The 22,343-nt window shown below is 42.7% G+C and overlaps 1 protein-coding gene across 3 annotated transcripts in view; it reads left to right on the top strand.

Moving 5' to 3' along the window:
* Window positions 1–22,343, top strand: part of EYA3 (EYA transcriptional coactivator and phosphatase 3) — a 43,623-nt gene that overhangs the window by 18,263 nt on the left and 3,017 nt on the right. For 2 of the 3 annotated variants that reach the window (XM_042834604.1, XM_042834605.1), the window contains 13 exons: window positions 130–212; window positions 1,626–1,692; window positions 2,328–2,470; window positions 12,630–12,712; window positions 14,117–14,300; window positions 16,113–16,252; window positions 17,498–17,581; window positions 17,766–17,855; window positions 18,958–19,016; window positions 19,819–19,979; window positions 21,079–21,193; window positions 21,574–21,695; window positions 21,968–22,068. In XM_042834604.1, coding sequence (XP_042690538.1) covers window positions 130–212; window positions 1,626–1,692; window positions 2,328–2,470; window positions 12,630–12,712; window positions 14,117–14,300; window positions 16,113–16,252; window positions 17,498–17,581; window positions 17,766–17,855; window positions 18,958–19,016; window positions 19,819–19,979; window positions 21,079–21,193; window positions 21,574–21,695; window positions 21,968–22,068 — 1,432 coding nt within the window. The remainder of the gene's footprint in view (window positions 1–129; window positions 213–1,625; window positions 1,693–2,327; window positions 2,471–12,629; window positions 12,713–14,116; window positions 14,301–16,112; window positions 16,253–17,497; window positions 17,582–17,765; window positions 17,856–18,957; window positions 19,017–19,818; window positions 19,980–21,078; window positions 21,194–21,573; window positions 21,696–21,967; window positions 22,069–22,343) is intronic. The other variant, XM_042834607.1, reaches the window with a different exon arrangement.

Below are 22,343 nucleotides of genomic sequence, written 5' to 3'. Positions count from 1 at the left end.
AAGTGTGCAGAGCTAGTTTTTGTTAAAAGTCAGTTTCTCTCAGTGCAGAAGGCTGAAGTGGGGGTTAAGATAACAAAGGATGTTAATGCAGAGGTTCACAGCGCTGATGTTTAGGTTTGTTTGTTCTAGCAGTCATGTGAGCAACACCGAAGTCAGCGATCAGAAACCTGAATCTTCAAGCCTTGGTTCAAACCTTTCCATGTCAACTGAGAGTAAGTATCTTTCAGAATCCTTCTGCTCCCAGAGTGTCTGCTCTCCTCATGTCTGCTGCTGATCTCATCACTTTTGTGTTTCATCATTGAAGTACAGACTTCATCCCCTCTTTAAAATTTGTCCATGCTATCATTTGTAAGGTGAAGGTTTGCTGTGGTGCTTACAAAGCATTAATGCCTGCATGTGTGATGGTAAGCAAACACCATTTCCTATCTACTTTTCCATTACTGTCCCCAAACTTGCAGTTGGTTACTGCTGTGTCTTACCTGTCTGTTATTTTCCTTTGGGGAAGGGTTGAATTAATAATGATGCCTGTTAGAAAGATTTCAGTTTTATCATCATCTCTACACAGCTGGTTGGGTCTTTTCTAATAATACACTGTATGTTTAATTTTAGACTGAACTATATATAATGTTTGCAGAAATTACTTACAAAGTGCTTTGGGAGGGAACTGAGGCAGAAAATTAAAAATATTGCATAGTAAGTGAGAGGTGGAATCTGTTCTCACTGGAAAAGCAGGGCTGGAGGTTATTATGGAAGTAAGAGTCCTGTGCAGAATATTTCTGACTGTCTGCAGTTAATTATAACTGTAAATCAGTTCAACCTGATTAAAAATATATACCATACAACTTCCCATTGCTAACTGATTGCATATCTGCTATTTTAATCAGTGTGCTGCAATGCAGTTGAAGAAGTTACCAGGAATTTTAGCCTGCAAATCTGCTGCCTATCTGACTAAGCCATTTGCAAATTATATAAGTTACATGGATCCATAAGCAGCACAGCTGTGTTTGCTAAGAATTTGGCTATGGTGCTTGTGGGTCAGAACTGTTAAACTCATGTACTCTGCAGACTTACTGTCAGTCTTACTGTTTAGCTTGGAGATCACTGCACCATAGTATTTTATGGGCTGACATGCCACAAGGGCCTGTATGGTGCCAGGTTCTGTGCTGGAGGCCCTACATATTCTCACTTTCCTGGTCTGATGGACAGCTCAGTGTTTATCAGGTCTGCTCATCTGAATTCTGGATGCTGCAGTGGCTGCTGGGTTAAGTCGTACCAACTGAAGCACCCCAGGGCTGTATTGGGACCTATCTCATGAGGTGTCTGAGATGAGTTTGAACTCAGGTTGTGCAGCCTGAGTGACTCTCTCTTATCCGTTCTAGAGTGTGATTGCTGTGGATTTATTCAAACAGAAAAATGGAAGCATTGCATTATATGCAGTGAATTGGCAAGAACGTTTTTGATGTGGTTTAATGCTGTGGGTTTTGAGAATTTACTTTAAGACAGATATCCAAGGCACTAAAAAACCTTCTTGTGTTGGTGAAAATCATGTGAGTGTGCAGGTAATTAACTGACGTTAGTTGTTGGTTTTAGAAATCTGTGTAATCATATAAACTTTCTTTTTCCAGTTATGACATGCACTGACTATATCCCAAGGTCATCAAATGATTATACCTCACAGATGTATTCTGCAAAGTAAGTTGAACAACTGTTACAAAATTCAGTAGCTCCTTTCCAAAGTCATCTTTCCATATCATTATGTATTTCTTTAATTACTCTGACCACACTCCCCTGTCTGCTGTGCAGCAGGCACTCACTGCTGTGCACACTGAGCCTAATGGAAGTCATCCTTCAGCTTCAGTGGCCATTATCTAATGATTCCAAGGATAAATAGACCTCTTCAATTAATTAACAATGGAGTGATCTTGTTGAATAGCATTTGAGAGATAAACAAGTGTATAAGAGGAGTGTAAGATGTTACCAATCACCGTATTTGAGCATCATAAAATGTTTTCTCACTGCATGGTACAGGAGGCCTAAATCTCCTGTGTTTGTTTTTGTATAGTCTGTTCCATTAGTTCTGACACCACTGTATTCTGCTAGCTTTAGGATGTGCTGCTGTAAGGCACCATAGGTGAAACTAACTGCTCATGCCTGTTGGAACATGGAGTCCCTTTGGCCCCGCTCCCCCTGCCCTCGCAGTCCCAGTAATTGAGGATTGTTTCTTCTTTCTAAAGCAATTTAATAATGCGTCTTCTGGCTGAAAACTGCATATGTGAAAAGTTATGTTGGTTTGTTTGTGTGTAATTTTTCTTCCCTCTTTTAATCAGGCCATATGCACATATCCTTTCTGTACCTGTATCCGAAACAATGAGCCCTTACCCTGGTCAGACTCAGTACCAAGCACTACAGCAATCTCAGCCCTACACCATCTACCCCCAGACCACCCAAACCTATGGACTACCTCCTTTTGGTAAGAAATACATTTGCAAAGATTTCTCAGTGCCTGCAGTTACTTTCTTACGTCTCATTAAAAAGCAAATAGGAAGATTAACCAGGTTTGTTGGAGAGAAGCACATAGAGGAGAGCACAACCCAGCTTAAATTGTAGATCTGTGTGAAGCGATGGAAAGGTGTGTGTCAATGGCAATAGCTGTGGTTTAGTGTGAGCCATCTCTAGATGAAACTTCATCTTGTAAGACCTTTTTTGTTTTTTATTTAACAAAACTGCTTTTCTGGACAGTAATTTGAATGTAGCCACGCAGCTTGCTGAATGCTTCTTAGTTTAGGGCCATCATTTTCTTCAGTTACGGTATGGCTCTGTTTGTGCAGATCACAGAAGGCTCCATACTAGAGCATCTTTTCTTGAATATATTTTTCTTTTCCTTTTTGTTGGCTAAGATTAAGACTTCTGTTATCTCACGTTTCACCAAATGCAGATTTCATGCAAAAATGTCACTGAGTTTACTCAGCCTGTGAGTTTGCTTAAGCTGCTCTGATAGTTGAGCCCTCTATCAGCCATGGCAGCTTTTGTAAAAGCTTGCAGGGTAAGAATCCTGTTGTAACTGAAAATCCAAAGCTTGATGACAAGGTTTGAGCTGTTCACCATGTGCTTCCTTGGTACGTGTGGTAGCACAGGTGGTTTTGCCCCTCAGTGCCTGCTCTATTGTGAGAGAGGACAGCACATCACCTTCTATGCAGGTAACACAGTGGATTGTCAGCTATGAGATAGCCATGAAATGTTTGTCTTGGGGATTTGTAATCATGTTTCCTAGCTAAATTAACAGAGCCTCATGCCAAATTGTCTTCAGTGCTAAAATCTTAGGATATCAGACTGTAAAAGGATGAGTTTTCCTTCATTGGAGAACTAAATGCCTTTGTGTCCTAAGCAGGTATGGCTGGTTAGGCACTGACAGAGCAATTAATTTTACATATAACAGAACCATATATATGTATATATATATATATTGCAAAGCAATTAATTTGTTGTGTTATCTTTGGAAGATGATGTGGAAAAACAGATGCAACTGGCCTCATTCTTATTAGACATAAGTTACATTACTATGTGATTTAGCACAAATTGTTACCTTTTCAAGTGTGGTCAACATGTAAAACTGATGCATGCACCTTTTTTCCTCCTTTTCTTTCTCATTTTATTATCAGAAAGGTGGTTTTTCTGTTTGTGCTTGAGGGCATCCTTAGGAATAGAATGATGGGACCACACGGGTTTACTTGCACAATATCTCCCAAATCAAATTTGTGCTGTATTAATACATTATTCTAACTGCTTGAATGCCATCAGAAAGAAACTTTGCAGGGTGTAACCTGCAGGGTAGCTAGGGCAGGTGGTCTGCTCTGTTTCTAAACCCTCCTTGTCTTGTTTGTGCCTTGGTAGTGTTGCTCTGCTGCTGACAGTGTGCCTGACCCAGCCCATAGCAGGCACTGGAAAGCACGTTTCATCCCTGCTGCCTGCACCCCACTTTCAGTCTCTTTAGTGCATCTAAACAGTGGCTGGTAGTTTCATTTCCTTCCCCAGGTTGGTGTTTATTGATGGTTTGCTGTGGGCAGTGCACTGTGGCTGCTTTGAAGGTTCGTTTGAAGGCATTTGGCAGTGGTTGTTGGTTTCCAGTGGGAAATATTGGAAACGCTCATTTGAAGTTTTAGGTCAAGATGTTTTATAAGGGTATTTTAGACTTTTCTCTGAGTTCTGTATTTTGTATTTTAGGGTTTTTCATTTGGGTTCTGTGATATTTTGTTGGTGGTGGATGTTGGTTACTGTGACTTTTTTTTTTTACCTTTTTTTTTTTTCTGTAATTAGGTGTTTAACTGTTAATTTCTACTGTTGCATTCAGAGTATCTTCTGGAGACCTAGGCAAGAGATAAGCATTTTCTGTTGACTTCATAGCAACTTTCATCCATTAAACTTCTGAAATGCAATCAATTCACTTACTGAAATGTTTTGGTAAGGATTTTGTGGACTATTATTAAGTACCCGAATTTTTAGTCTAAATTCAAGTGTTACAGAAATGCTAGAAGGCACATTTCCAGTAATGGAATCAGACTGGAGTAGTACCTGTGTCATCATACTGGGAAGATGGACGGACCGTGTGGATGGTGCAGGGCTAACCATGTGCAGTGCTAAGGAAAGTCTAATTATGTTTCTACTCCCAGTATTTCTTTGACAATGTGAGAACTTGACTGGATTGACTAGATTGATTAGATATTTTACCAGCAAACCCAAGGTTTGCATCTCTTCTTATTGTGGGTTTTATTCTATGCCAAAAAGAAGACATCATGGATTAGGAGCAAAGCAGAAGTGTTTTATGTATGAAATTCAAGCCAGCTGTCAAACACTTGGTTCAGGGTGCTGCTTTCAGAGAAGAGATGGCCTATATGTATAAATATGTACATATATAAAGTATAGGATGCCTATTTGACTCTTTTCCTTGTGCTGTAATATTTTTTCTGGCACTTAGTGCACTGTTATGTATAGAACATAGTTGTGAAAACCAATATTAAAACAAGTGATGACATACAAGCCTTGTGGCTTTTAGTTGGGTTAGAAGCACTGTAGATGTGATGGCTTACATGGACTCGAGCAGAACATACAGGTGGTGATCTGTCCTGTGGGGCCTTTCTGTCTCCATACACGTGTTCTGTGACATTCCTCTGCCTCGGCTGCAGTGCTGCCATCTGATGTGGGGGGGTTTTGTGCTCCCTTATCCTCCGTGTCATCCTGGAAGCTGTGCTGCTGCAGAACAGCAGGGAAGGACGTGCATCACCAGGGCCAGGTGTGCCTTGCTGAGCAAGGCAGCCGTGGAAGGCTGGGGTTGGAAGATGCCTGAGTTAGCTGCTGCACCTACAGCCAACCCTGTGGGCACCTCTGACACGTTTATCTGATCTGGCTTTACACTCCTTGTGTGATAATTGTCCTGCAGCGTTCCAGTGTTGTTTGTGTTTCACTATCACAGTGGGTGGGCACGTTGGTATGCTCTGTGACTGTCTGATTTTGGTGTTCTCTGCTGCTTTCCACTGATCTTGCACTGTAAGGAACTGTTGGTTACTGTCTTCTCCAAAAGCTACTTAAAAATACCACACCTTTTGCTCTCCTTAGATCTGTTTCCCATATATTTGCCCTGCAGTTTCTGCAGTATGTCTGCAATCTTCCTTAAATCATTCTTTCACTATTATTTGCTAATTATCATGGCTTTCAAGATTTAAAACCATAATGAACAGGAATCAAAACCCTGAAAGACCATACAGATGAGTGACTTCATATGATTCACAGGTGCCTGTTTAATTTTTTTACACCCCTCCCAAGGTTGAATAGGTTTTGAGATGGAAGGTCATCTTTCTGCTGGCCATGAACATTGTTTCTAGCTCCAGGTGGCCTTTGTCCCTCAGCTTTGTGCATTCCTTCTTCTTTCTAAGTAGATCTTCCCAACTAATTCCTGCTTTTTTACTGCAGGTCAGAAAGAAGTGCCTTTAACTAGGTATTGATTAACCCCAGCTGGTTAGATTTCTTGCACTGGGGATTGCAGCAACTTTAACTGCTGGCTGTATTATGTACTCTGAGTTGATAATTCGAGTCATAAATGTGGTTAAATGATGGTTCTCAGCACCCTTCTGTCAGTCTGCTGTTAAAAGACTGAATGTAATTCTCTTCTACCCCTTCTTGAAAATGGAGTATCTCATTTCAAAGGGAGTTTCTCCTGCTTCCCATAAGCAGATCTTTGTCCAGGAGGGTGGAAGAGCTGTAGCATCTTCAATCTTTAGCAGTCAGCTTTTAGACTCCAATACTTACAATTGCAAGAAACAAAGGAAATAAATGAAATTTGAGTTCAGAAACAGCTTTTAAGAAAACAAACCTGGGGAGCCCAGAAGAATCAGGCCTTGGTGAGTTCCTGAGGTCAGGCACTGTTGTCATTGCTTCCAGCATAGCAGAATGGACCTTAATGTAGCACCTGAACTGAAACCACAGTGCCTGTGTGTGCCTCATGCATAGGAATTAAAAATGACACTGCTGCATGTCCTTTGGTCAGTATTGGCATGAACGGGCATGAATGATTCTAGAATGACAGAAGGTCTAGAGGAAACTCTGTGGTCTTTTTTTCCTTTGTGCTCTATTTTTCCTCATGTTCAGCCTATGAAAAGGACTGACTTTTAGTTTGTTTTTAAGTATTTGACCCCAAACTTAGTAAAGGAGTAAAGTGTTGACATCAGTAAATTCCAACCCCAGCTTTGCTACATGCTAGCTGCTCAGGGATCAGCAGTTCCTTCCTACCTATGTGGCAGTGAGCCTTACTGTTACACTAATGGATTTTTATTTGATAGCTTTGGAGGTTGGTCTTGTTGGTGTTTTTAATTTTCTTTTTTCAGCAAGTTTTGTCAGCAGCCCTGATCCATGTGCTGCTTGACAATCAGGACTTTTTATTGCAGAAAGTAAACATTTTCATGTGTGATTTGTTCCTTGCTTTTGTCACAAGCAAAAGTCTTACTCTGAGGTAGCAGCGTGCTGTTTGGTCCCAGCATGTTTATTTATAACTGGTCCAATTTATCTGATTTAGGTGCACTGTGGCCAGGTATGAAACCTGAAAGTGGTTTAATTCAGACTCCATCTACAAGTCAGCACAGTGTTCTTACCTGCACTACAGGGTTAACCACAAGCCAGCCCAGCCCAGCACATTATTCTTATTCCGTTGAAGGTAACTTGGCATGGTTTTTATCTGCATCTCTCTCCACCTAATTGAGTACCACAAATAGAGAGGCTTGCACGTTTGTTCTTGGTTTGTGCATGCTTCTTTATGCTTTGTCTCTTTTCTATTTGTGTGTGCTTGTTTGGTTTTGTATTTGCTGTGTACCTCTGTATGCACCAGGCTGGCTTGTTGGTGCCATGCTGATGGACTTCACAGGGTGAAGAGCAAATGGAATGGGGAAAGGAGACTAAATGTTGTGTTCTTTTGCATGTGTTTACTGGGAATGTTCTTGCAGCTCTTTGTTGGTAGATTTTAGCTTGAAGTCAGTAAATATACTGACGGAGTCTGGATTTTGTCGTTGTTATGTCTGGAAGTAGAGGGCTCATGTATGATACACACACACACAGCTTACACCCCCCCACAGATACATTGCTTGTGTTGCTGTGTCAGGCCTCCAGCTTGGTAGATCTGCTAGGAAGTGAATTTGTAATTACAGAACTGGCCTACAGATAACTCCCAGTGCCAGAAGTGTCATATCTAAGAAGCCACGTGCTGAATTTCACCAGCTTCCAAAGCAGTTTTTAGATGTAGATAGGCTATTTAGCTGAGTAATGATATTCTGTTGCTTGTGGCAAATACATGCAAATAGCTATTTGTTTTAGACTTGAATTTTTGCCACTTGTGCATGGATGATGAATTATGAAAGTTCATCTCTGTGATGTTTAGAAAGCAGTTCAAGGATTCTTAATCGTTGTGACGTCAGCTGTGTAATTCTGAGACTTCAGGGATCTTTGGTTCATCCTCCTGCCTGAGGAACAGCTGGCATGGAATTCAGAGCAGGTTGCTCAGGGCTTTTGGGTTTCTTCATTTGGGTTTCACAGATCTCCAAAATATGGTGATGAAATCTCGAGTGACCATCATGATGGTGAAATTATTACCTCTGGCAGGTTAGGGCACCTTTCCCTTTATGTTGTGACCATTTCTCTTCTCCTGCTGTACACCTGCATGAAGAACCTGACTTTCCTCTTGGTAACTTATTTTCTATGTGGCAGGCTGATATCAGACCCCACTGAAACCATCTCTGCAGCACCAACAGCCTTGCCTGAGGATGATTTCCCAGAAGTAGAGAGATTTGTGTCTTCAGTTTATCCCCCCAGTGAAGACGATGTTATTCCTTTTCCATATAACACTGTTCTGGCTCTGGAGGAGCTTAATGAACATGCAGACTGTGGGCTACCAACAGAGAATGAAATGATCAGTTCTGGAAAGTTTGGGTCAACAATGAAGTAAAACAGCACAGTAACATCAAGAAACTAAAGAGTGGGTATAGGAGAAGCCATATAATGCAAAGAATAATACTGTAGCTTACAGCTGCAGCTAACAAGCTCTGCTAGGCATAAAGGTTCCCCTAACATAGATCTTAACGAATACAGTATGAATTTGGTTCTGTTTATCTGACTTTATGGGGTTTCAAGCTTGACTCTGCTGTACAGCCTTCTCTTGCAGGGTATGTGCTTCAGCTCCCTCACCATTTTGGTGGCTCTGTGCCAGACTTGCTCAAGTTTATCAACATTTGTCATCTGTTTGAGGCCCCAAACTGAATCTCGCATCCAGATGTGGTGTAATGAGTAGAGGAGAGTAGTTAAGTAATAAAGAGGTTTTAGCATGGATTTTGCAAATAGAAAAGACGTATAGAATGTTGTGGTACTTGCTCAATCTTGACTCATTGCAACAGTAGATAGCCCAGTGTAATATTTATTCTTAACAGACTTCAAATTTGTGGTTTAAGATTAGAAATACAAGATGACACCAAGTTGAGTGGTGCAGTTGATAAGAAAAAAGAAAGGATGTCATCCAAAGGGACCTGACCAAGCTTGAAAGGTGGATCTTTGTAAACCTGAGGTTCAACAAGGTCAAGTGCAAGGTGCTGCACTTGGGTCTGGGCAATCCCAGATGTAAGTACTGACTGGTAGAAGAGCTCATTGAGAGCAGCCCTTAGGAGAAGGACTTGAGGGTTCTGGTGGGGAACAGCTGGACATGAGCCAGCAGTGTGTGCTTGCAGCCTGGAAGGTCGACAGTACCCTGAGCTGAGTCAGCAGAGGGGTGGCAGCAGGCAGGGGGGATTTACCCTCTGCTCTGCCCTCATGAGGCTCCATCTGGCTGGAATGCTGCATCCAGGTCTGGAGCCTCCTGCACAAGAAAGATGTGGATCTGTTGGAGAGGGTCTGGAGGAGAGCATAAGGATACTCAGAGGGCAGGAGCTACTCTGCTATGGAGAAAGGCTGAGGAAGCTGGGGATGTTCACCCTGGAGAAGAGGGGGCTCTTGAAAAGAGCTTCTGAACAGGAGGAAAGTGACTTTTTACATGGTCTAATAGTGATAGGACAAGCTGGAATGGTTTTCAGCTAAAAGAGGGGGGATTTAGGTTAAATATCAGGGCTGTGAGATGCTGACACTGTTGCCCAGATGGGTGCTTCATCCCTGGAGGTGCTCAGGGCCATGGATGGGTCCTGGGGAGCCTGGTCTAGAGCTCGATCTGGCTGTTGGCAGCCAGCCCACAGCAGGATTTGGAGCTGTATCATCTTTGATGTCCCTTCCGACCCAAGCCAGTCTGATTCTATGAAATATGACCATCCTTTAAATACAGCTCTCCTCTAGGCAGAATAAATTGTAATGTTTTATAGCATTGGTCTTAATCACAAAGAGGAGTTTGTCAAAAACAGTTCTGCATGAGGTGACCCTGAATGAGTTTGCCAGCTGATGGACCACAGAAAACAGGTAGGGAATAAATGAGGCAGCAGGGAGCCCTGGTCAGGGTGTTGAAATACTTGAGCTGTTCTCCTGTAAGGACGTGACGTAGCAGCCTCATGTTATGTTACATGGAGAATTTCTCTTCAGTCGGCTCTTTAGAATTATGAAAACACCTGATCTGTGCAGGAGAGCAGGAGCTGAAGTTGATTTGCTGGTAGGCTCTTAATTGTTTCTCTCCAAACAAGGCAGTAGGGTGATACACTGCTGTATGGTGCTGCTGGCCCAGCAGAAACGTTTTGCGGTGCGTGACCAGTATGGTGTAGCCTGCAGACTAACTCTTAATTGGGTTTACATTATATTTAAACCCTGGTGATGTGTCAGGTGCATTTAGTGGCTAAGAATGTTGCTTTTGGTAGCAACTGTGCAAGCTGTGGCAGTGGCAGAGGCTCCATGAAGTGCTGGAAGTGACATGGCTCCTGCTTGCCCAGCCTCTTCTTCCCATGTGAGCAAAGCAGCCAAGTGAAATGTAAAATGCATTAATCACCATTTCCCTTCCCAGCAAGTGGGGGAGAAAAAGAGAAGAGAGAAGAGAAAGAGACATGGCAGCTTCAAGGCACAGGCTTGTGCTCGCAGGTCTGTGAAAACTGAGGTTGTGAAATGGTCATGAATAGTTCTTGTGGCACAGCCGTGTCAAACATCTTTGTGTGGTTTTGGCCCATTTGCAGGTAAGGGGGCAGACCCACAGTGCAGAATAAAGGGTGTGATCAGGGCAGTGAGAGCTGTTTGTAAAGAACTGATCTGTTGTTTTGTATAGATAAGGGATAATTCAAGAAGGAATCTTGGAATGAGACCAGAGTTTATAAGGTAAACAACAAAGTTGATTGTGGGGAGGCTGCGTTCTAGCTGTCACAGCTCTTGGAAGCTCTTTTCTGTGATAGCTTGCACTATCCATCTCAGTGGCTAAGCAGCCTCTTCAGAGCACTATGGATGAGAAGCTGTAGAATGATTCTGGCTTCTCAGCAGTTCATCTCCTCCGGCTTCCTGGGAGCTTCACTCTGTGTTAGGGAGGAGCTTTTCTGGAGGGCTGCTCTTCACAGCACCCTCGGTTTTTTTCAGGTTCTCACTGTTTCAGTATCACATACAGTTTGGAAACTGTCCCCTGCTCTTCAGCAGCTGCTTATGAGGGGTATCCACTGCTGCTTCTGGTAGCTGCATATGTTTGCAAACATAGCTGCATATGAGTGCAAACTCATGTTTGCACTTGAGTGTTTTCATTGCCATTATTGCTGTTCAATGCAGCCTTTCTCCCTTTTTCTAAATGTTCACCCTCCAAATCTTTCTTCCTCTTGTTTTTTTGAACACTGTTGCTCCTATCTTTGATGGGATTCCCAAGGCCTTCATTACTTGCCTTCATTTATGCTTCTGCAGAAAGACCTCTCCACATTTCCCACCTCTCATACTTTTTATTTCTGTGCCTCTTTTAAGATACATTTCTTTTGTTTTTCATCTTTTTTGAGCTGTGGGTCTGTTCCTCTTTCCTGGAGCTGTTCACCAGCTGTTCACCTGGGTTTGCAATGTAGGAAACTCTTGATAAAGAGTTTGTGGTGGGGTCTTTATCCCTTTGCAGCTTCCTTAGGATGGAAAGACTGAAGCCTTCAGGACCTCAAATATTTAAGTCTTGGGTTGAACTCTACATGGATGTGATTTGCAGAAAAGCTTTTCTTTTAGTGATAATACAGTAGGTGATACTGCGGATTTCTGCAAGCCTTTTCCTAAATGTCTGACTGTTGTTGGTTTTGTTTGTGTGCAGAGAAAGAAGGTTTAGCACAAGATATTCCTTGGTGACCCTTGGTTTAGTACATGCTGGCTTTGTTCGTGCTGATTTCAGGATTTCTTTCCACTAATCTTGAGGTTACTGAAGCCCTGTGTGGAGTAATGTTTAATGGTGTGGCCCTATAGCTGTAAAACCATAAAATGTGCTAAGTGACTCTTGTTCCCAGAAGGTGCTCTGGCTGCCTCTCTGTGTTTTAGAAGGGCTGACTGCATTGACATGAAGACTATTAAACTAACAACTAATGTCTCTAACAATTTGTCTTACATAACAATTTCTTTCAGGAACTCTCTTCCAAAAACTAGATGTAGTGCCATAGGGTGTGGGGTTTTTATTTCTAGTAGGAAGCATTCTTTTTATAGTATTTGAAATATTTTTTCTAATTCCCTGTTGTTTTGAGCTAATTAAGCCAACTGTACTAATTCCAGAGGAAGCAGAAATGTCACTGTTACCAGGACTGATTTAAATACATCCATATCCATTCATTTCTAATTGCTAATAGTTAAATATCAGGATGTGATTTTTGTCGTCTTAAAACTTGTAAGAAAGGTATGAAGCTGAATTGAACTCCAGTTGCATAGCAGGCATGGAAAGAAAATGTTTTCTTTTTTGAAGCTTTGGATAAAATGTCTGAAATGCTGCATACATTTTTAAAGATCACTGTGTCAGCTCTCCTCCTCTCTAAGCCCAGTGGAAACACGGCTGGTTTCTAGGTACACCCCAACACTTTTTTGTCTGCTAGAAGCACAATTACGTGCATATAGGCCTTGTAAGAACTTATTTTTACACCTGGAATCGGTCTTGTCTCTCACACCATCAGAAACATGTATATATGCAGTAATTCTTAATTTTACAGCATCAACTACCAATGCCAGTCCAGTCTCTACATCCTCAACTGTTGTCAATATTTCCACGTCAGCAGTAGCCAGCATCTCACAGGTAAAATTTCCTCCTTGTTATATTTATGTGCAGCATCTTGTTCACTTCTGTTTAACACGTTATTCGAAACAAACATAAGAAGGCAAAATATTTGCATCGCTTTAAATGAAATGCAGTGAGTATTAAAGTTGCAGGCTTCTGTTTGTAACTCAAAGTCAGCAAAACTACCTTTGCTGCATCTTCGACCACACTGTTGATCCCTCTGGCCTTTGCAGCTAATTTACTTGAGCTGTTATAGCTGTTCCCTTATGTGCTGTTTGTGTGGGAGCCTTAAGCACAGCACTGAGATCCTCCATGAGAGACACTGGAGAAGAAGCAAAAGAACGATTATTAGAACCAAACTAAGGGAGGATTATGTTTGGACATCTTTTGAATGCCTTTGTTCTCCCACAGCAAGAGAAGGAAAATAGATTGTGCACAAATAAGCAAAAAAGTGAGCGGGATAAACATTCTGATACTTAAAGTCAAACAAAATTAAGAAGCTGTGAAGCTGACACAGAGCCCTTCCCTCTTACACCATGACCTGCTGTAAGAGGTAGCACTGTGTTCTCCATCCAGTCAGCAGTTAACTGGCATCCTGAATATTTGGGTGTGATGAATGAACCCTTCAGCTTTGCAGACTGAGGATATAAGAGCTGTGGGAAATCCAAGGGCCGAAGCAAAACACTTGCATGCTTACAGTGCTACTTTTTAGGATTCTTTCATTATCAGGAATTTGCTTGGAACTTTAAGGAAAAGGCTTTCCTGGGTGGTGATGCAGACTGATGTAAGTTCACAAATCCAGAATGTTCCTTCAGGGAACTGGGAATGCACAGTGTGCCAGAGGAGAGTGGCATGGCTTTTGGAGGTGGCTGTTTTGTTGACATCAGTAGCAGAAATGAAAATCCTCAGGTATAGCTTGAGTTCAGGTGCCCTGACTGATTTCATTGACCACATTGCTTCCTGATGTAAGGACATGAATAAAGGCACTTAACCTCTTTTGGATCGAGTTGCATGCTGACCCAGTGCCAAGGCTGATCTGTCACTGTCATTACATCTCGTATCAGCAAGTAAATCACAAGACAAAGCAACCAATTCTAGAAGACAGACAGAGTGGACTTGGTGCTCCCCTGTAACTGTCACATCATTCACATAAATCTATTTTTGAAGAAACTGAAGGCAGAGGAAGGGCCCTGTGTTTTCTGGCCTTCTGTGAGCAGAACCTACCTGCTGTGTAGCCATTGGGAAGTTGTATCTCTCAATCCTTTGGGGGGATTTCCTACATGTTCAGAAGGAAATAACATGAAGTCAGCCTGTGCTCTTGCTGACGTTTCTCTTTGACAAACATCACTTAGTATAAAAGTCATCATAGATAACGCTGTCTGAAAGGAGTACCCTATAGTAACTGATCCTTTCCTCTCATAGGAATATCCTACGTACACAATCCTTGGCCAGAGTCAGTACCAGACGTGTTACCCAAGTTCTGGCTTTGGAGTCATAACACCAGCAGACAGCAACGCGGAGAGTTCTGCATTAGCGACAGCTACGTATCCATCTGACAAAGCAAACGCCATGGTGCCTACACGGACAGTGCAGAGACATTCCTCTGGTAATGGCTGCATCTTTAACGGGGTGGCTGTAAGGTATCTGTTATAAACAGTGCAGGATACAGACGTGGAGAAAACTTGATTCCGGAATGTAAATGCAGCACCTTTGTGTTCTGACCTGGACGGGACGCTTGTTTTCCATTGTCACGCTTGCCTCACTCGTGGGCAGTCTGTATGGTGGAACAGCCAGACTTGTATATTGGAAGTCTGACACTGCTGTGATTCAGGAGACACAAACCATGTGTTCAGAGTGCTGTAGAGAGAGGGGGTTCCAAGGGTGACTGGCAGAAGGGCTGACAGCAGCTCCATGGGTGTGTTGCCTCCTGTCATGTGTCAGGGCTCAGGCTAGATATGCTCTGTCAGTGGATGCCAGAAAGACAGCTGCTGCCAAGAAGTGCTCCTTCCAATGTAACTGCCCACGCCACGGAACTCCAGGAATTTTACCAGACTTACTGTGTGGGTTTCACACTTTGCTTTCAGTTTCTACAAACACAGTTACATCCTGTGCACTCCTTGGTGATGTGTCCCTTTGCACACTGTGAGCATGCCTTTCTTAATTCTCTCTCCTTTCTAGTGGTAGATCCTGACTATTCAGAGATGCCTTCTCCATCCTCCCAGAGTCCATCAGTAGTACCTGATCACTCCCAAGTTCTCAAATTCATGGCATGATGGAAATCAAGGATAGCTGGCTGCCAGTGAGCAAGGCATACACATCAGTGGTCTTGAACTTGCCAGTGTTTAAAACTGCTCTTTTGTTTATGGAATGCTCTAGAAGGTGGTGGCAAACAGCACACTGTGATGTTGGAAATCAAGAGGCATTGTTCTCCAAGTGTTTTGCCTCTTTCAAGAGTATTTGTCCTCTATTTGGGGTGAACAACAGGAGACCTACTCTCCTGAATTTATTTTAATTTGATTGTGACCTCTTATTTCAAGGCACTGACCAGGGAATGGTCGTTAACATTCTCAGTGACATTTTCTAAGTTTAGGAGCACTTTTGAGTTGACCATTCCACATGAATTTTCATAAGAATTGCTCAATTTTCATGAATTACTTCATGCTCGAGACCCAGGCTGATTTCAAACTCTTTCAGATTGTCTTGTCAGTGGTCAGAAACTGGTCTGGTGACTCTGGGAGAAGACGTGGATGACCCTGTGCCTTTCTGCATTCCTGATAGAGTTCTAGTCCTATTTCTGAAGTAGTCAGACACCTGGGATAGTAAATCTTCTCATTGAACTGTTAGTAAAGGATTCAGAGGGTACCTCCCATTGTGATCATAGTTGTCTGCACATTAAAACACTTAGTTATTTTAGAGTCCTTTCTCTGTGGCAGGAGTTCTTACCAGTTGCAGAATAGGCTCTGTAGTTTATTCATCAGTAATGGCTGCTTGGCCAAGTCTTTGTCTCCAGCACCAAGAACATTCCTGTGATTGATTGATCTGTGGGGGCATGGCAGTGTAGCTGTAGTGTAAGCATATTTGATTTCTAGTTGTCATTCTGTGGGTTTGTGTGTGATGAACATAGTGTAGGTAACTGTACCTGGGCTGTTTCACTGTATTGTGGTGGAACAGGAGGGAGTAGTGTCAGCAGAGGTGAGAACAGCATGTCTCATATAGGATTGCTCCACACAGAAAAGGCATTTGACAAACCTGGGAAATCTAGGATGGACAGACATTACTCAATACTTTCCTTTGTAGTTTCATTCCAGACTAAGAGTTTCTTAGAGTTTCTTCTTTGATACGGTATCAGAAAGTATTAAAATAAGCTATTGAATAATAAAACAGAGGATGAGTGCTGTTTGATTTTTTTTTTCTGCAGGAGATGCATCCACAAGTCCCTCATTGTCAAGAGCAACAGCAAGTAAAGAGTTAGATGAGCAGGCGAGAAAAAATATCCCTGGGAAGAACAGAGGGAAAAGGAAAGCAGACACCCCTTCTTCACAAGACAGTGAACTGGAGGTAAGTGGGGATGTTTTCTACAGGCAGAGTTGTAGAATGGTGTGGTGTTAAATATTCTCCTCTCTTTCTTTCCTTCTGTATGTTTGGAAGTGAAAGGGGATAATCTAGGAAATCCTTATAATTCTTGCTATTGGAGAATTGCCCTAGATTAATTTTTCAGTGGCTCTTGACAGGTTTCACTTAAGCATGTCTTGGAATCACAGTGGTTTCAATGGAGCAGATGTCTGTCTCTCAGGCAGTCTCCTGCTTGGAGCGAGGCCGTCCCCATCACCAGAACAGGGTGACTGGCTCTGTTCAGCCGAGTGTTGAGAATCTCTTAGGTTGGAGATCGTGCACCTACCTAATAATGTGTCCCACCACACCCACCTGCAGAAGATTTTCTTTCTCCAACCAGAATCTCCCATGCTGCAATTTGCCTCCTTCTTTTTTTTCCATTGTAATTTTCCATCCAGCGCTACAGAGGAGAATTTGTCGCTGTCATCTTGGCGGTTCCCCTTTCACATAGCTGTGGGCAGTTAGCAAGTCACTCTTGCTTTGTCTTTAAACCGTCACAGCTCCCTCAGCACTCCTCTAAGCTGGTGACTGTGTTAGCAGCCCTTGGCTGGCTGCTCAGCTGGACAAGCAGAATGGAATTACCTTCCCTCCATCAGCTTGCAGTTCATCTTATCTACAGGTAGAGTGTGCTGCAAGTCATGTTGCACCTGGTGTCCACTGTGCCATCCTGCACTTTGCATCTTGGACCTTTGTGAGGTTACTCTACCATGTATGAAGAATCTGCAATTAGTGAATGTCTTGTAGTTCCTCTTGGCTTAACTTCTGAAGTTTATCAGAGCCCATCTGTACTGAAACTGTTCGTCGTTACAGCCAGTCCTCATTATGTATCTTAACAAAGGTCATTTACCTGGTGCTCTCTACATCACAGGCAGTAAATTTCTACACTAGCAATGCTTTAAAGTTCATTATCAGTTTGGGTTTGTTGTTTTTATTTTTCCTTTTGTAACTATAGAAGCAAGAGAAGCTTAGAAAGAAGTTTGATTAAGAGTCTTACCCTGTGTGTTTGGTTGCACTGTTTCAGCGTATAAACTCCATCATACTAAACTGAAAAAGTAATAACTCATTTAGCCTGTGGGGTGAACACTGTTGTTCATATCTTCAACTAACCACAAAAGGAACCCTAAAGCTTGCTTTATTGTAGGACCATACTGAGAATATCTCAGCTCTAACTTGCTTTTACTCTCTACACAGCGAGTGTTTCTCTGGGACCTGGATGAGACCATCATAATTTTCCATTCACTTCTCACAGGGTCTTATGCTCAAAAATATGGCAAGGTAATACTGTCTCTTATGTGGAAGAAAAATAATCTGTTATTAGTAAAGCAGAAGTAAATGTCAATTTCTGTAAAATTAATAGAAAAATGATATTCTGTTTTAAGTGCATAAAGTGATGCTTCTGACTTGTTGCCAATTTGGTGGGGCGGAAAAGAATTGACATTATTTCCTTTTGTTTTGCCAGGATCCAACTCTGGTAATTGGCTCAGGTCTCTCAATGGAGGAGATGATTTTTGAAGTAGCTGATACTCACCTGTTTTTCAATGACTTGGAGGTACACAGCAAATGTTTTTGTGACACAAAACACTGCAGAGTTTGTGAGGGCAGATGTGCTTCTCATCATGTCAGTACTGAAATGTAATAATCTGCCAAAACTGAACAGGTTCTAAGCATGGCCAAATCAAAGGGGTATTCTTTTTGTCTGAGACAGGGGCATCCTGAACACTTCTGTGTCGTGGGCTTTGCTGGCTCTCATGGGTTCTACTTGTGCCTAAAGCATCAAGAGTGATGCCTGCTTTGTATTACAGTTTCATTCTGAACCAGGAAGCATTTTGCTTTCACTGTTCCTGCTTTGAAATGGAGATGTGGAGAAAGGAGTGACCCATATGGCAGTATCTGTCTAACCCAGAGGCAGAACACAACTTGCAGTCTCAGCCAGCATACCAGTAGGTCACGCTGGTTGTGTAACAGCTGTGAAGGTGTGCTTCCATGCAATAGGTGGCTGTCCACACTGATGTCTTCCCCTCTATTCCCACAACCTTTTTCTGCTGCTCTCCCATTTCTCCTCAAGGGACTTGTGTTCTGCTTCCATTCTCTTTCACACACACCAGTCTTTACCAAATAAAATACATCTCTCTGTTCTGCACCACTTTCACAGAAGTTGAATGTAAATCTTTGCTTTAATCATGGCTGTATCCTATGCTATGATGTATTACTAGGTAGTGGTGAAGAGAATACTGTGAGCTATATGGGGAGGTGTGAAATTATACCGTAGTCTGGAATTGAGTGGTTAGAAATAGATTTCCAGACTGGCAGTGAACTTCCAGTACAACTTGTTTAGTGAACATTGAGTTTTCTTCTTTGCTGACAACACAAAATGTTGTGAAAATTCCTTTTTTTGGACATTTCTGGTCCATCAAATCCCAGTCTTGACAAGGGCCTGTAGGCAGTGTGAAGCGAAACAAAGCTAATGGGAGTGCTGGAGGGCAAAGCGAATGGAAGCCCTGTCTGGGCTCATGGAGGCAGAATGGCTTGGTTTATTGCTGTTGGCAAATGTGAGGAGATTGTTGTATCTCTTTCTCTTTTCCAGTCTGCAAATTTTGGTATCTTTCTGGATTACAACAGCAGCCTTTGATTTTTTTTTCTCTCTCAAACAGGAGTGTGACCAGGTACACATAGAAGATGTGGCATCTGATGATAACGGCCAGGATTTAAGGTGGTATATTGAGGAATGCATGAAATGTAGAACTGATGCAGTCTGGTTTATTTTGTGGGGCTTCAGAAAGGGACCAAACTGTGATGGGGTTAAGGAATGGAGGTCAGCACTGTGCAGGAGCTGAAATTTGGCAGATGGTGTTTATTGGCTGCGTGGTTTTCTGTGGTTGTTTTTCCTCTTGGTTGTTTTTTGGGGGGAGAATAAGAGGGGGGCAGGTTAAGACCTACGAAAGTTTAAGACTTCTGGAATTGCAATGTGAATTATATTGTCTAACTTGAATATTACCTATGTTTTCAGTCATGTGAAATGAGTGGAACTAGCACTCCAAACTTGATGATTTTGGCCTTTGAGTCTGCCTATGTTTTGCACCCCTGTGTGAGCTGATCATATACACACTCAGGCAGAGTGGATCAGTGTTCTGTTGCATTAGCAGAACTGACTTATGGAAAGGTCTGAGAAGTGTCTGTATGTCAGGAAGAAAGAAACTGTGCTGAGATTTATCACTGCAGAACAAGAGGTCTAGTGGGATGAATGTTGATATCAAAGAGAGCAAAGAGCAAAGGAAGGTTTTGTGTTGGAGGGTGAGCAAGAGGGGTTGCATCAATACATTTCAGTACAGCAGCTCAGGACTGGCAGCAGGTGTAGCTGGGTGTTGGTGCACACTGCCCACAGCAGCTGGTCTCTGTCAGAGGTGCAGTGGTCGTTGTGCAAAGTTCTTCATGGTGCTTTTCCAACCCAGCCAGAAAGTTTGTAGGGATTCTGACGCTGTAGCACACATAACAAATCAGTTTTTGTTTAACAGCAACTACAATTTCTCCACGGATGGCTTCAGTGGCTCAGGAAGCAATGCCAATCACAGTTCATCAGTTGGTGTCCAAGGTGGAGTGGACTGGATGAGGAAATTGGCCTTCCGTTACCGCAGGGTACGAGAGATCTACGATAAATACAAAACAAACGTTGGAGGTGAGTGCTGCCCTGCGCCAGGGTGTGGGACACCAGGCAGAGTTAGTGACACCACACTTGGTCTTTCTTGGTGGCAGTTCCATACAGTAGCTTTTCCTAAATGTTTGAATATGAAAAGTAAGCATTCTGAGATCAGGTCTCTGTGGAATCTAAGAGGATGCATCTTTCAAAACTGAGCAGCATTGCAGTGCAGTGACCGAGGTACCGTATAGTAGATAGAGGTCAGTCAATCCTGTATCTAATAGAAAGGTCTGGCTCAGTGTCCCTCTGCTACTTTTGAATGAAAGACTGCCTATTTCTGCACGGAATGGGCCTAAATGACTTCTATATCACTCCACTTAGGAGGCCTTTTCACATGTCTCATAAAGCCATTTACTGTGCCATTGTCAACAAGTTACACGTTCACCCTTTTGGCTGCTGTGCTTACGGTCTGACATGACGTCTCCTGTTGTGAAGTCTGTTCACAAAATCACTTTAAAGATTTCTATTTGTGCTTCCCTTCTGATGCCAAAGCAGTAATAAAGATGCAAACCACGGCTGTATTTCATAGCAAATGTCAGTAAAGTTGTTTAGTTTGAACCTTGGCACTGACATCCTGAGAAATGGAGCAGAACCAGGCGACTTGGCCTGGTGGTTTCAGGTTTGGGTACCCTTAGCCTATGTAAAAGAAACTTGATACAACTTTTTCTTGGACATTCTGAAAAATGGGTGATCACAGCTATTACTTGCAGCCATGAAGGTTATAAGCCTGCATTCCAGTGCTCCACAATTACCTGATTTCTGGTAGGGAGCAGACTTTGTGCATATTTTATGTGTGGGAAACCCAGATGTGGAGTTTTTTCATGTATGTAAGGATACACAGTGGCATCACACAACACCTACTTCTATGTTTTGAGAAATGCATTTTATTGTGTGTGTCCTTAGAGCTGCACAGGGCTCCCTTGTGTCACTGGAAGCTGATTTCCCCTGTTGTCTTGTTACAGTCTCAACTTTGAGTTGACTTCAGTATATTGGCTATGGCAGAACAGGCAGGTGTTAACTGAGCTGTGGCTCTCTTAAACTTAACAACTCAGCTGAGAGAACTGGTGTTGCTTTCCAGGCCTTCTCAGCCCACAGAAGAGGGAAGCTCTGCAGCGACTAAGAACTGATATAGAAGTGTTAACAGATTCTTGGCTGGAAACTGCATTAAAGTCCCTGCTACTCATACAGTCCAGGTATGGAAAGTGGAAACATGTCTGTTCCTTTCTCAGCAATTCTTCTCACTTAGTCCAGTTACAGTAGTGCCAACGTGTAATTGTAGTGCTGCTTGTCACAGAAACTTCACTGCTGAGCACCCTTTGAGACCTTCCTGTGACAACATCCTGTGTTAGGAAGGTCCTTTGAGTAAGACTGTGCTCAGAGAATTGCATTGCTGTGGAAGAATATCTGTTTGAAGTAGATAAGCAAACAGAATTAAAATCTGAGCCTCAGAGAGGCTGGGCAGCAAAGTTGATGGCACCTTTGGAAAGCTGAGCAAGTTGCCCAGAGTGGCCTTCAGCACTACTGGCTGATGATAGGACTTCAAAAGTGCTTTCTTTGTTGTTTTTTCTTTCAGAAAAAACTGTGTGAACATCCTGATCACAACCACCCAACTGGTGCCAGCTCTTGCCAAAGTTCTCCTGTATGGATTGGGCGAGGTGTTTCCCATTGAAAATATTTATAGTGCAACCAAAATAGGTAAGGGGCTGTGCTGGATAGCTGGCACGCGGGTGCTGATTTTTTCTGTGGATTAGCTGGGATTTTAACACAGGAAACACAATTTCTACAGCGGAGCAGCACTTGTGACTGAGGAGATGCTGATGATTGCTAATAGTGATGGCTTCATGTCTTAGAAACTAAACTGGGCATTCTCCCCATCCCAATAAGACAAGAATGTATTTTTGGGACAGCAGGGCTTGTTCAGGTTGGTTCTGCCTAAAGCTCATTACAGTGGGATTGTGTTTTGGCAGGCAAAGAGAGCTGTTTTGAGAGGATTGTGTCACGATTTGGAAAGAAAGTCACCTATGTGGTAATTGGAGATGGGCGTGATGAAGAGGTTGCAGCTAAGCAGGTGGGTTTCTGTGGATGTGGGGCAGTGGGTTGATCAGAGGGAAGCTACAGTAGCAGTCTCTATTTCAGGGACACTTTACAGGGCTTACTTCTTCAGGCCAGGGTCAGTGAGTGGAACACCTTGCCTTTAATGCAGGATCTGTCAGTATTTTAACACAGGAGTTATTTGGCTCTCTGCTTTAAATTTTCTGTTTTTCTCTTGTTTGGGGTTGCAGTTGTGGTATATTTGCAGTCTGTGAGTGTGACTGACCCTGTAACACAGTATTGTGGTGTAGC

Source organism: Centrocercus urophasianus, unplaced genomic scaffold (assembly GCF_019232065.1).
Source record: "Centrocercus urophasianus isolate 14NV4802_14NV808 unplaced genomic scaffold, USGS_Curo_1.0 seq_48, whole genome shotgun sequence".
Classification (NCBI taxonomy): domain Eukaryota; kingdom Metazoa; phylum Chordata; class Aves; order Galliformes; family Phasianidae; genus Centrocercus; species Centrocercus urophasianus.
Note: the sequence above shows the minus strand (reverse complement) of the source record. Positions and strands in the feature narration are given on the sequence as shown.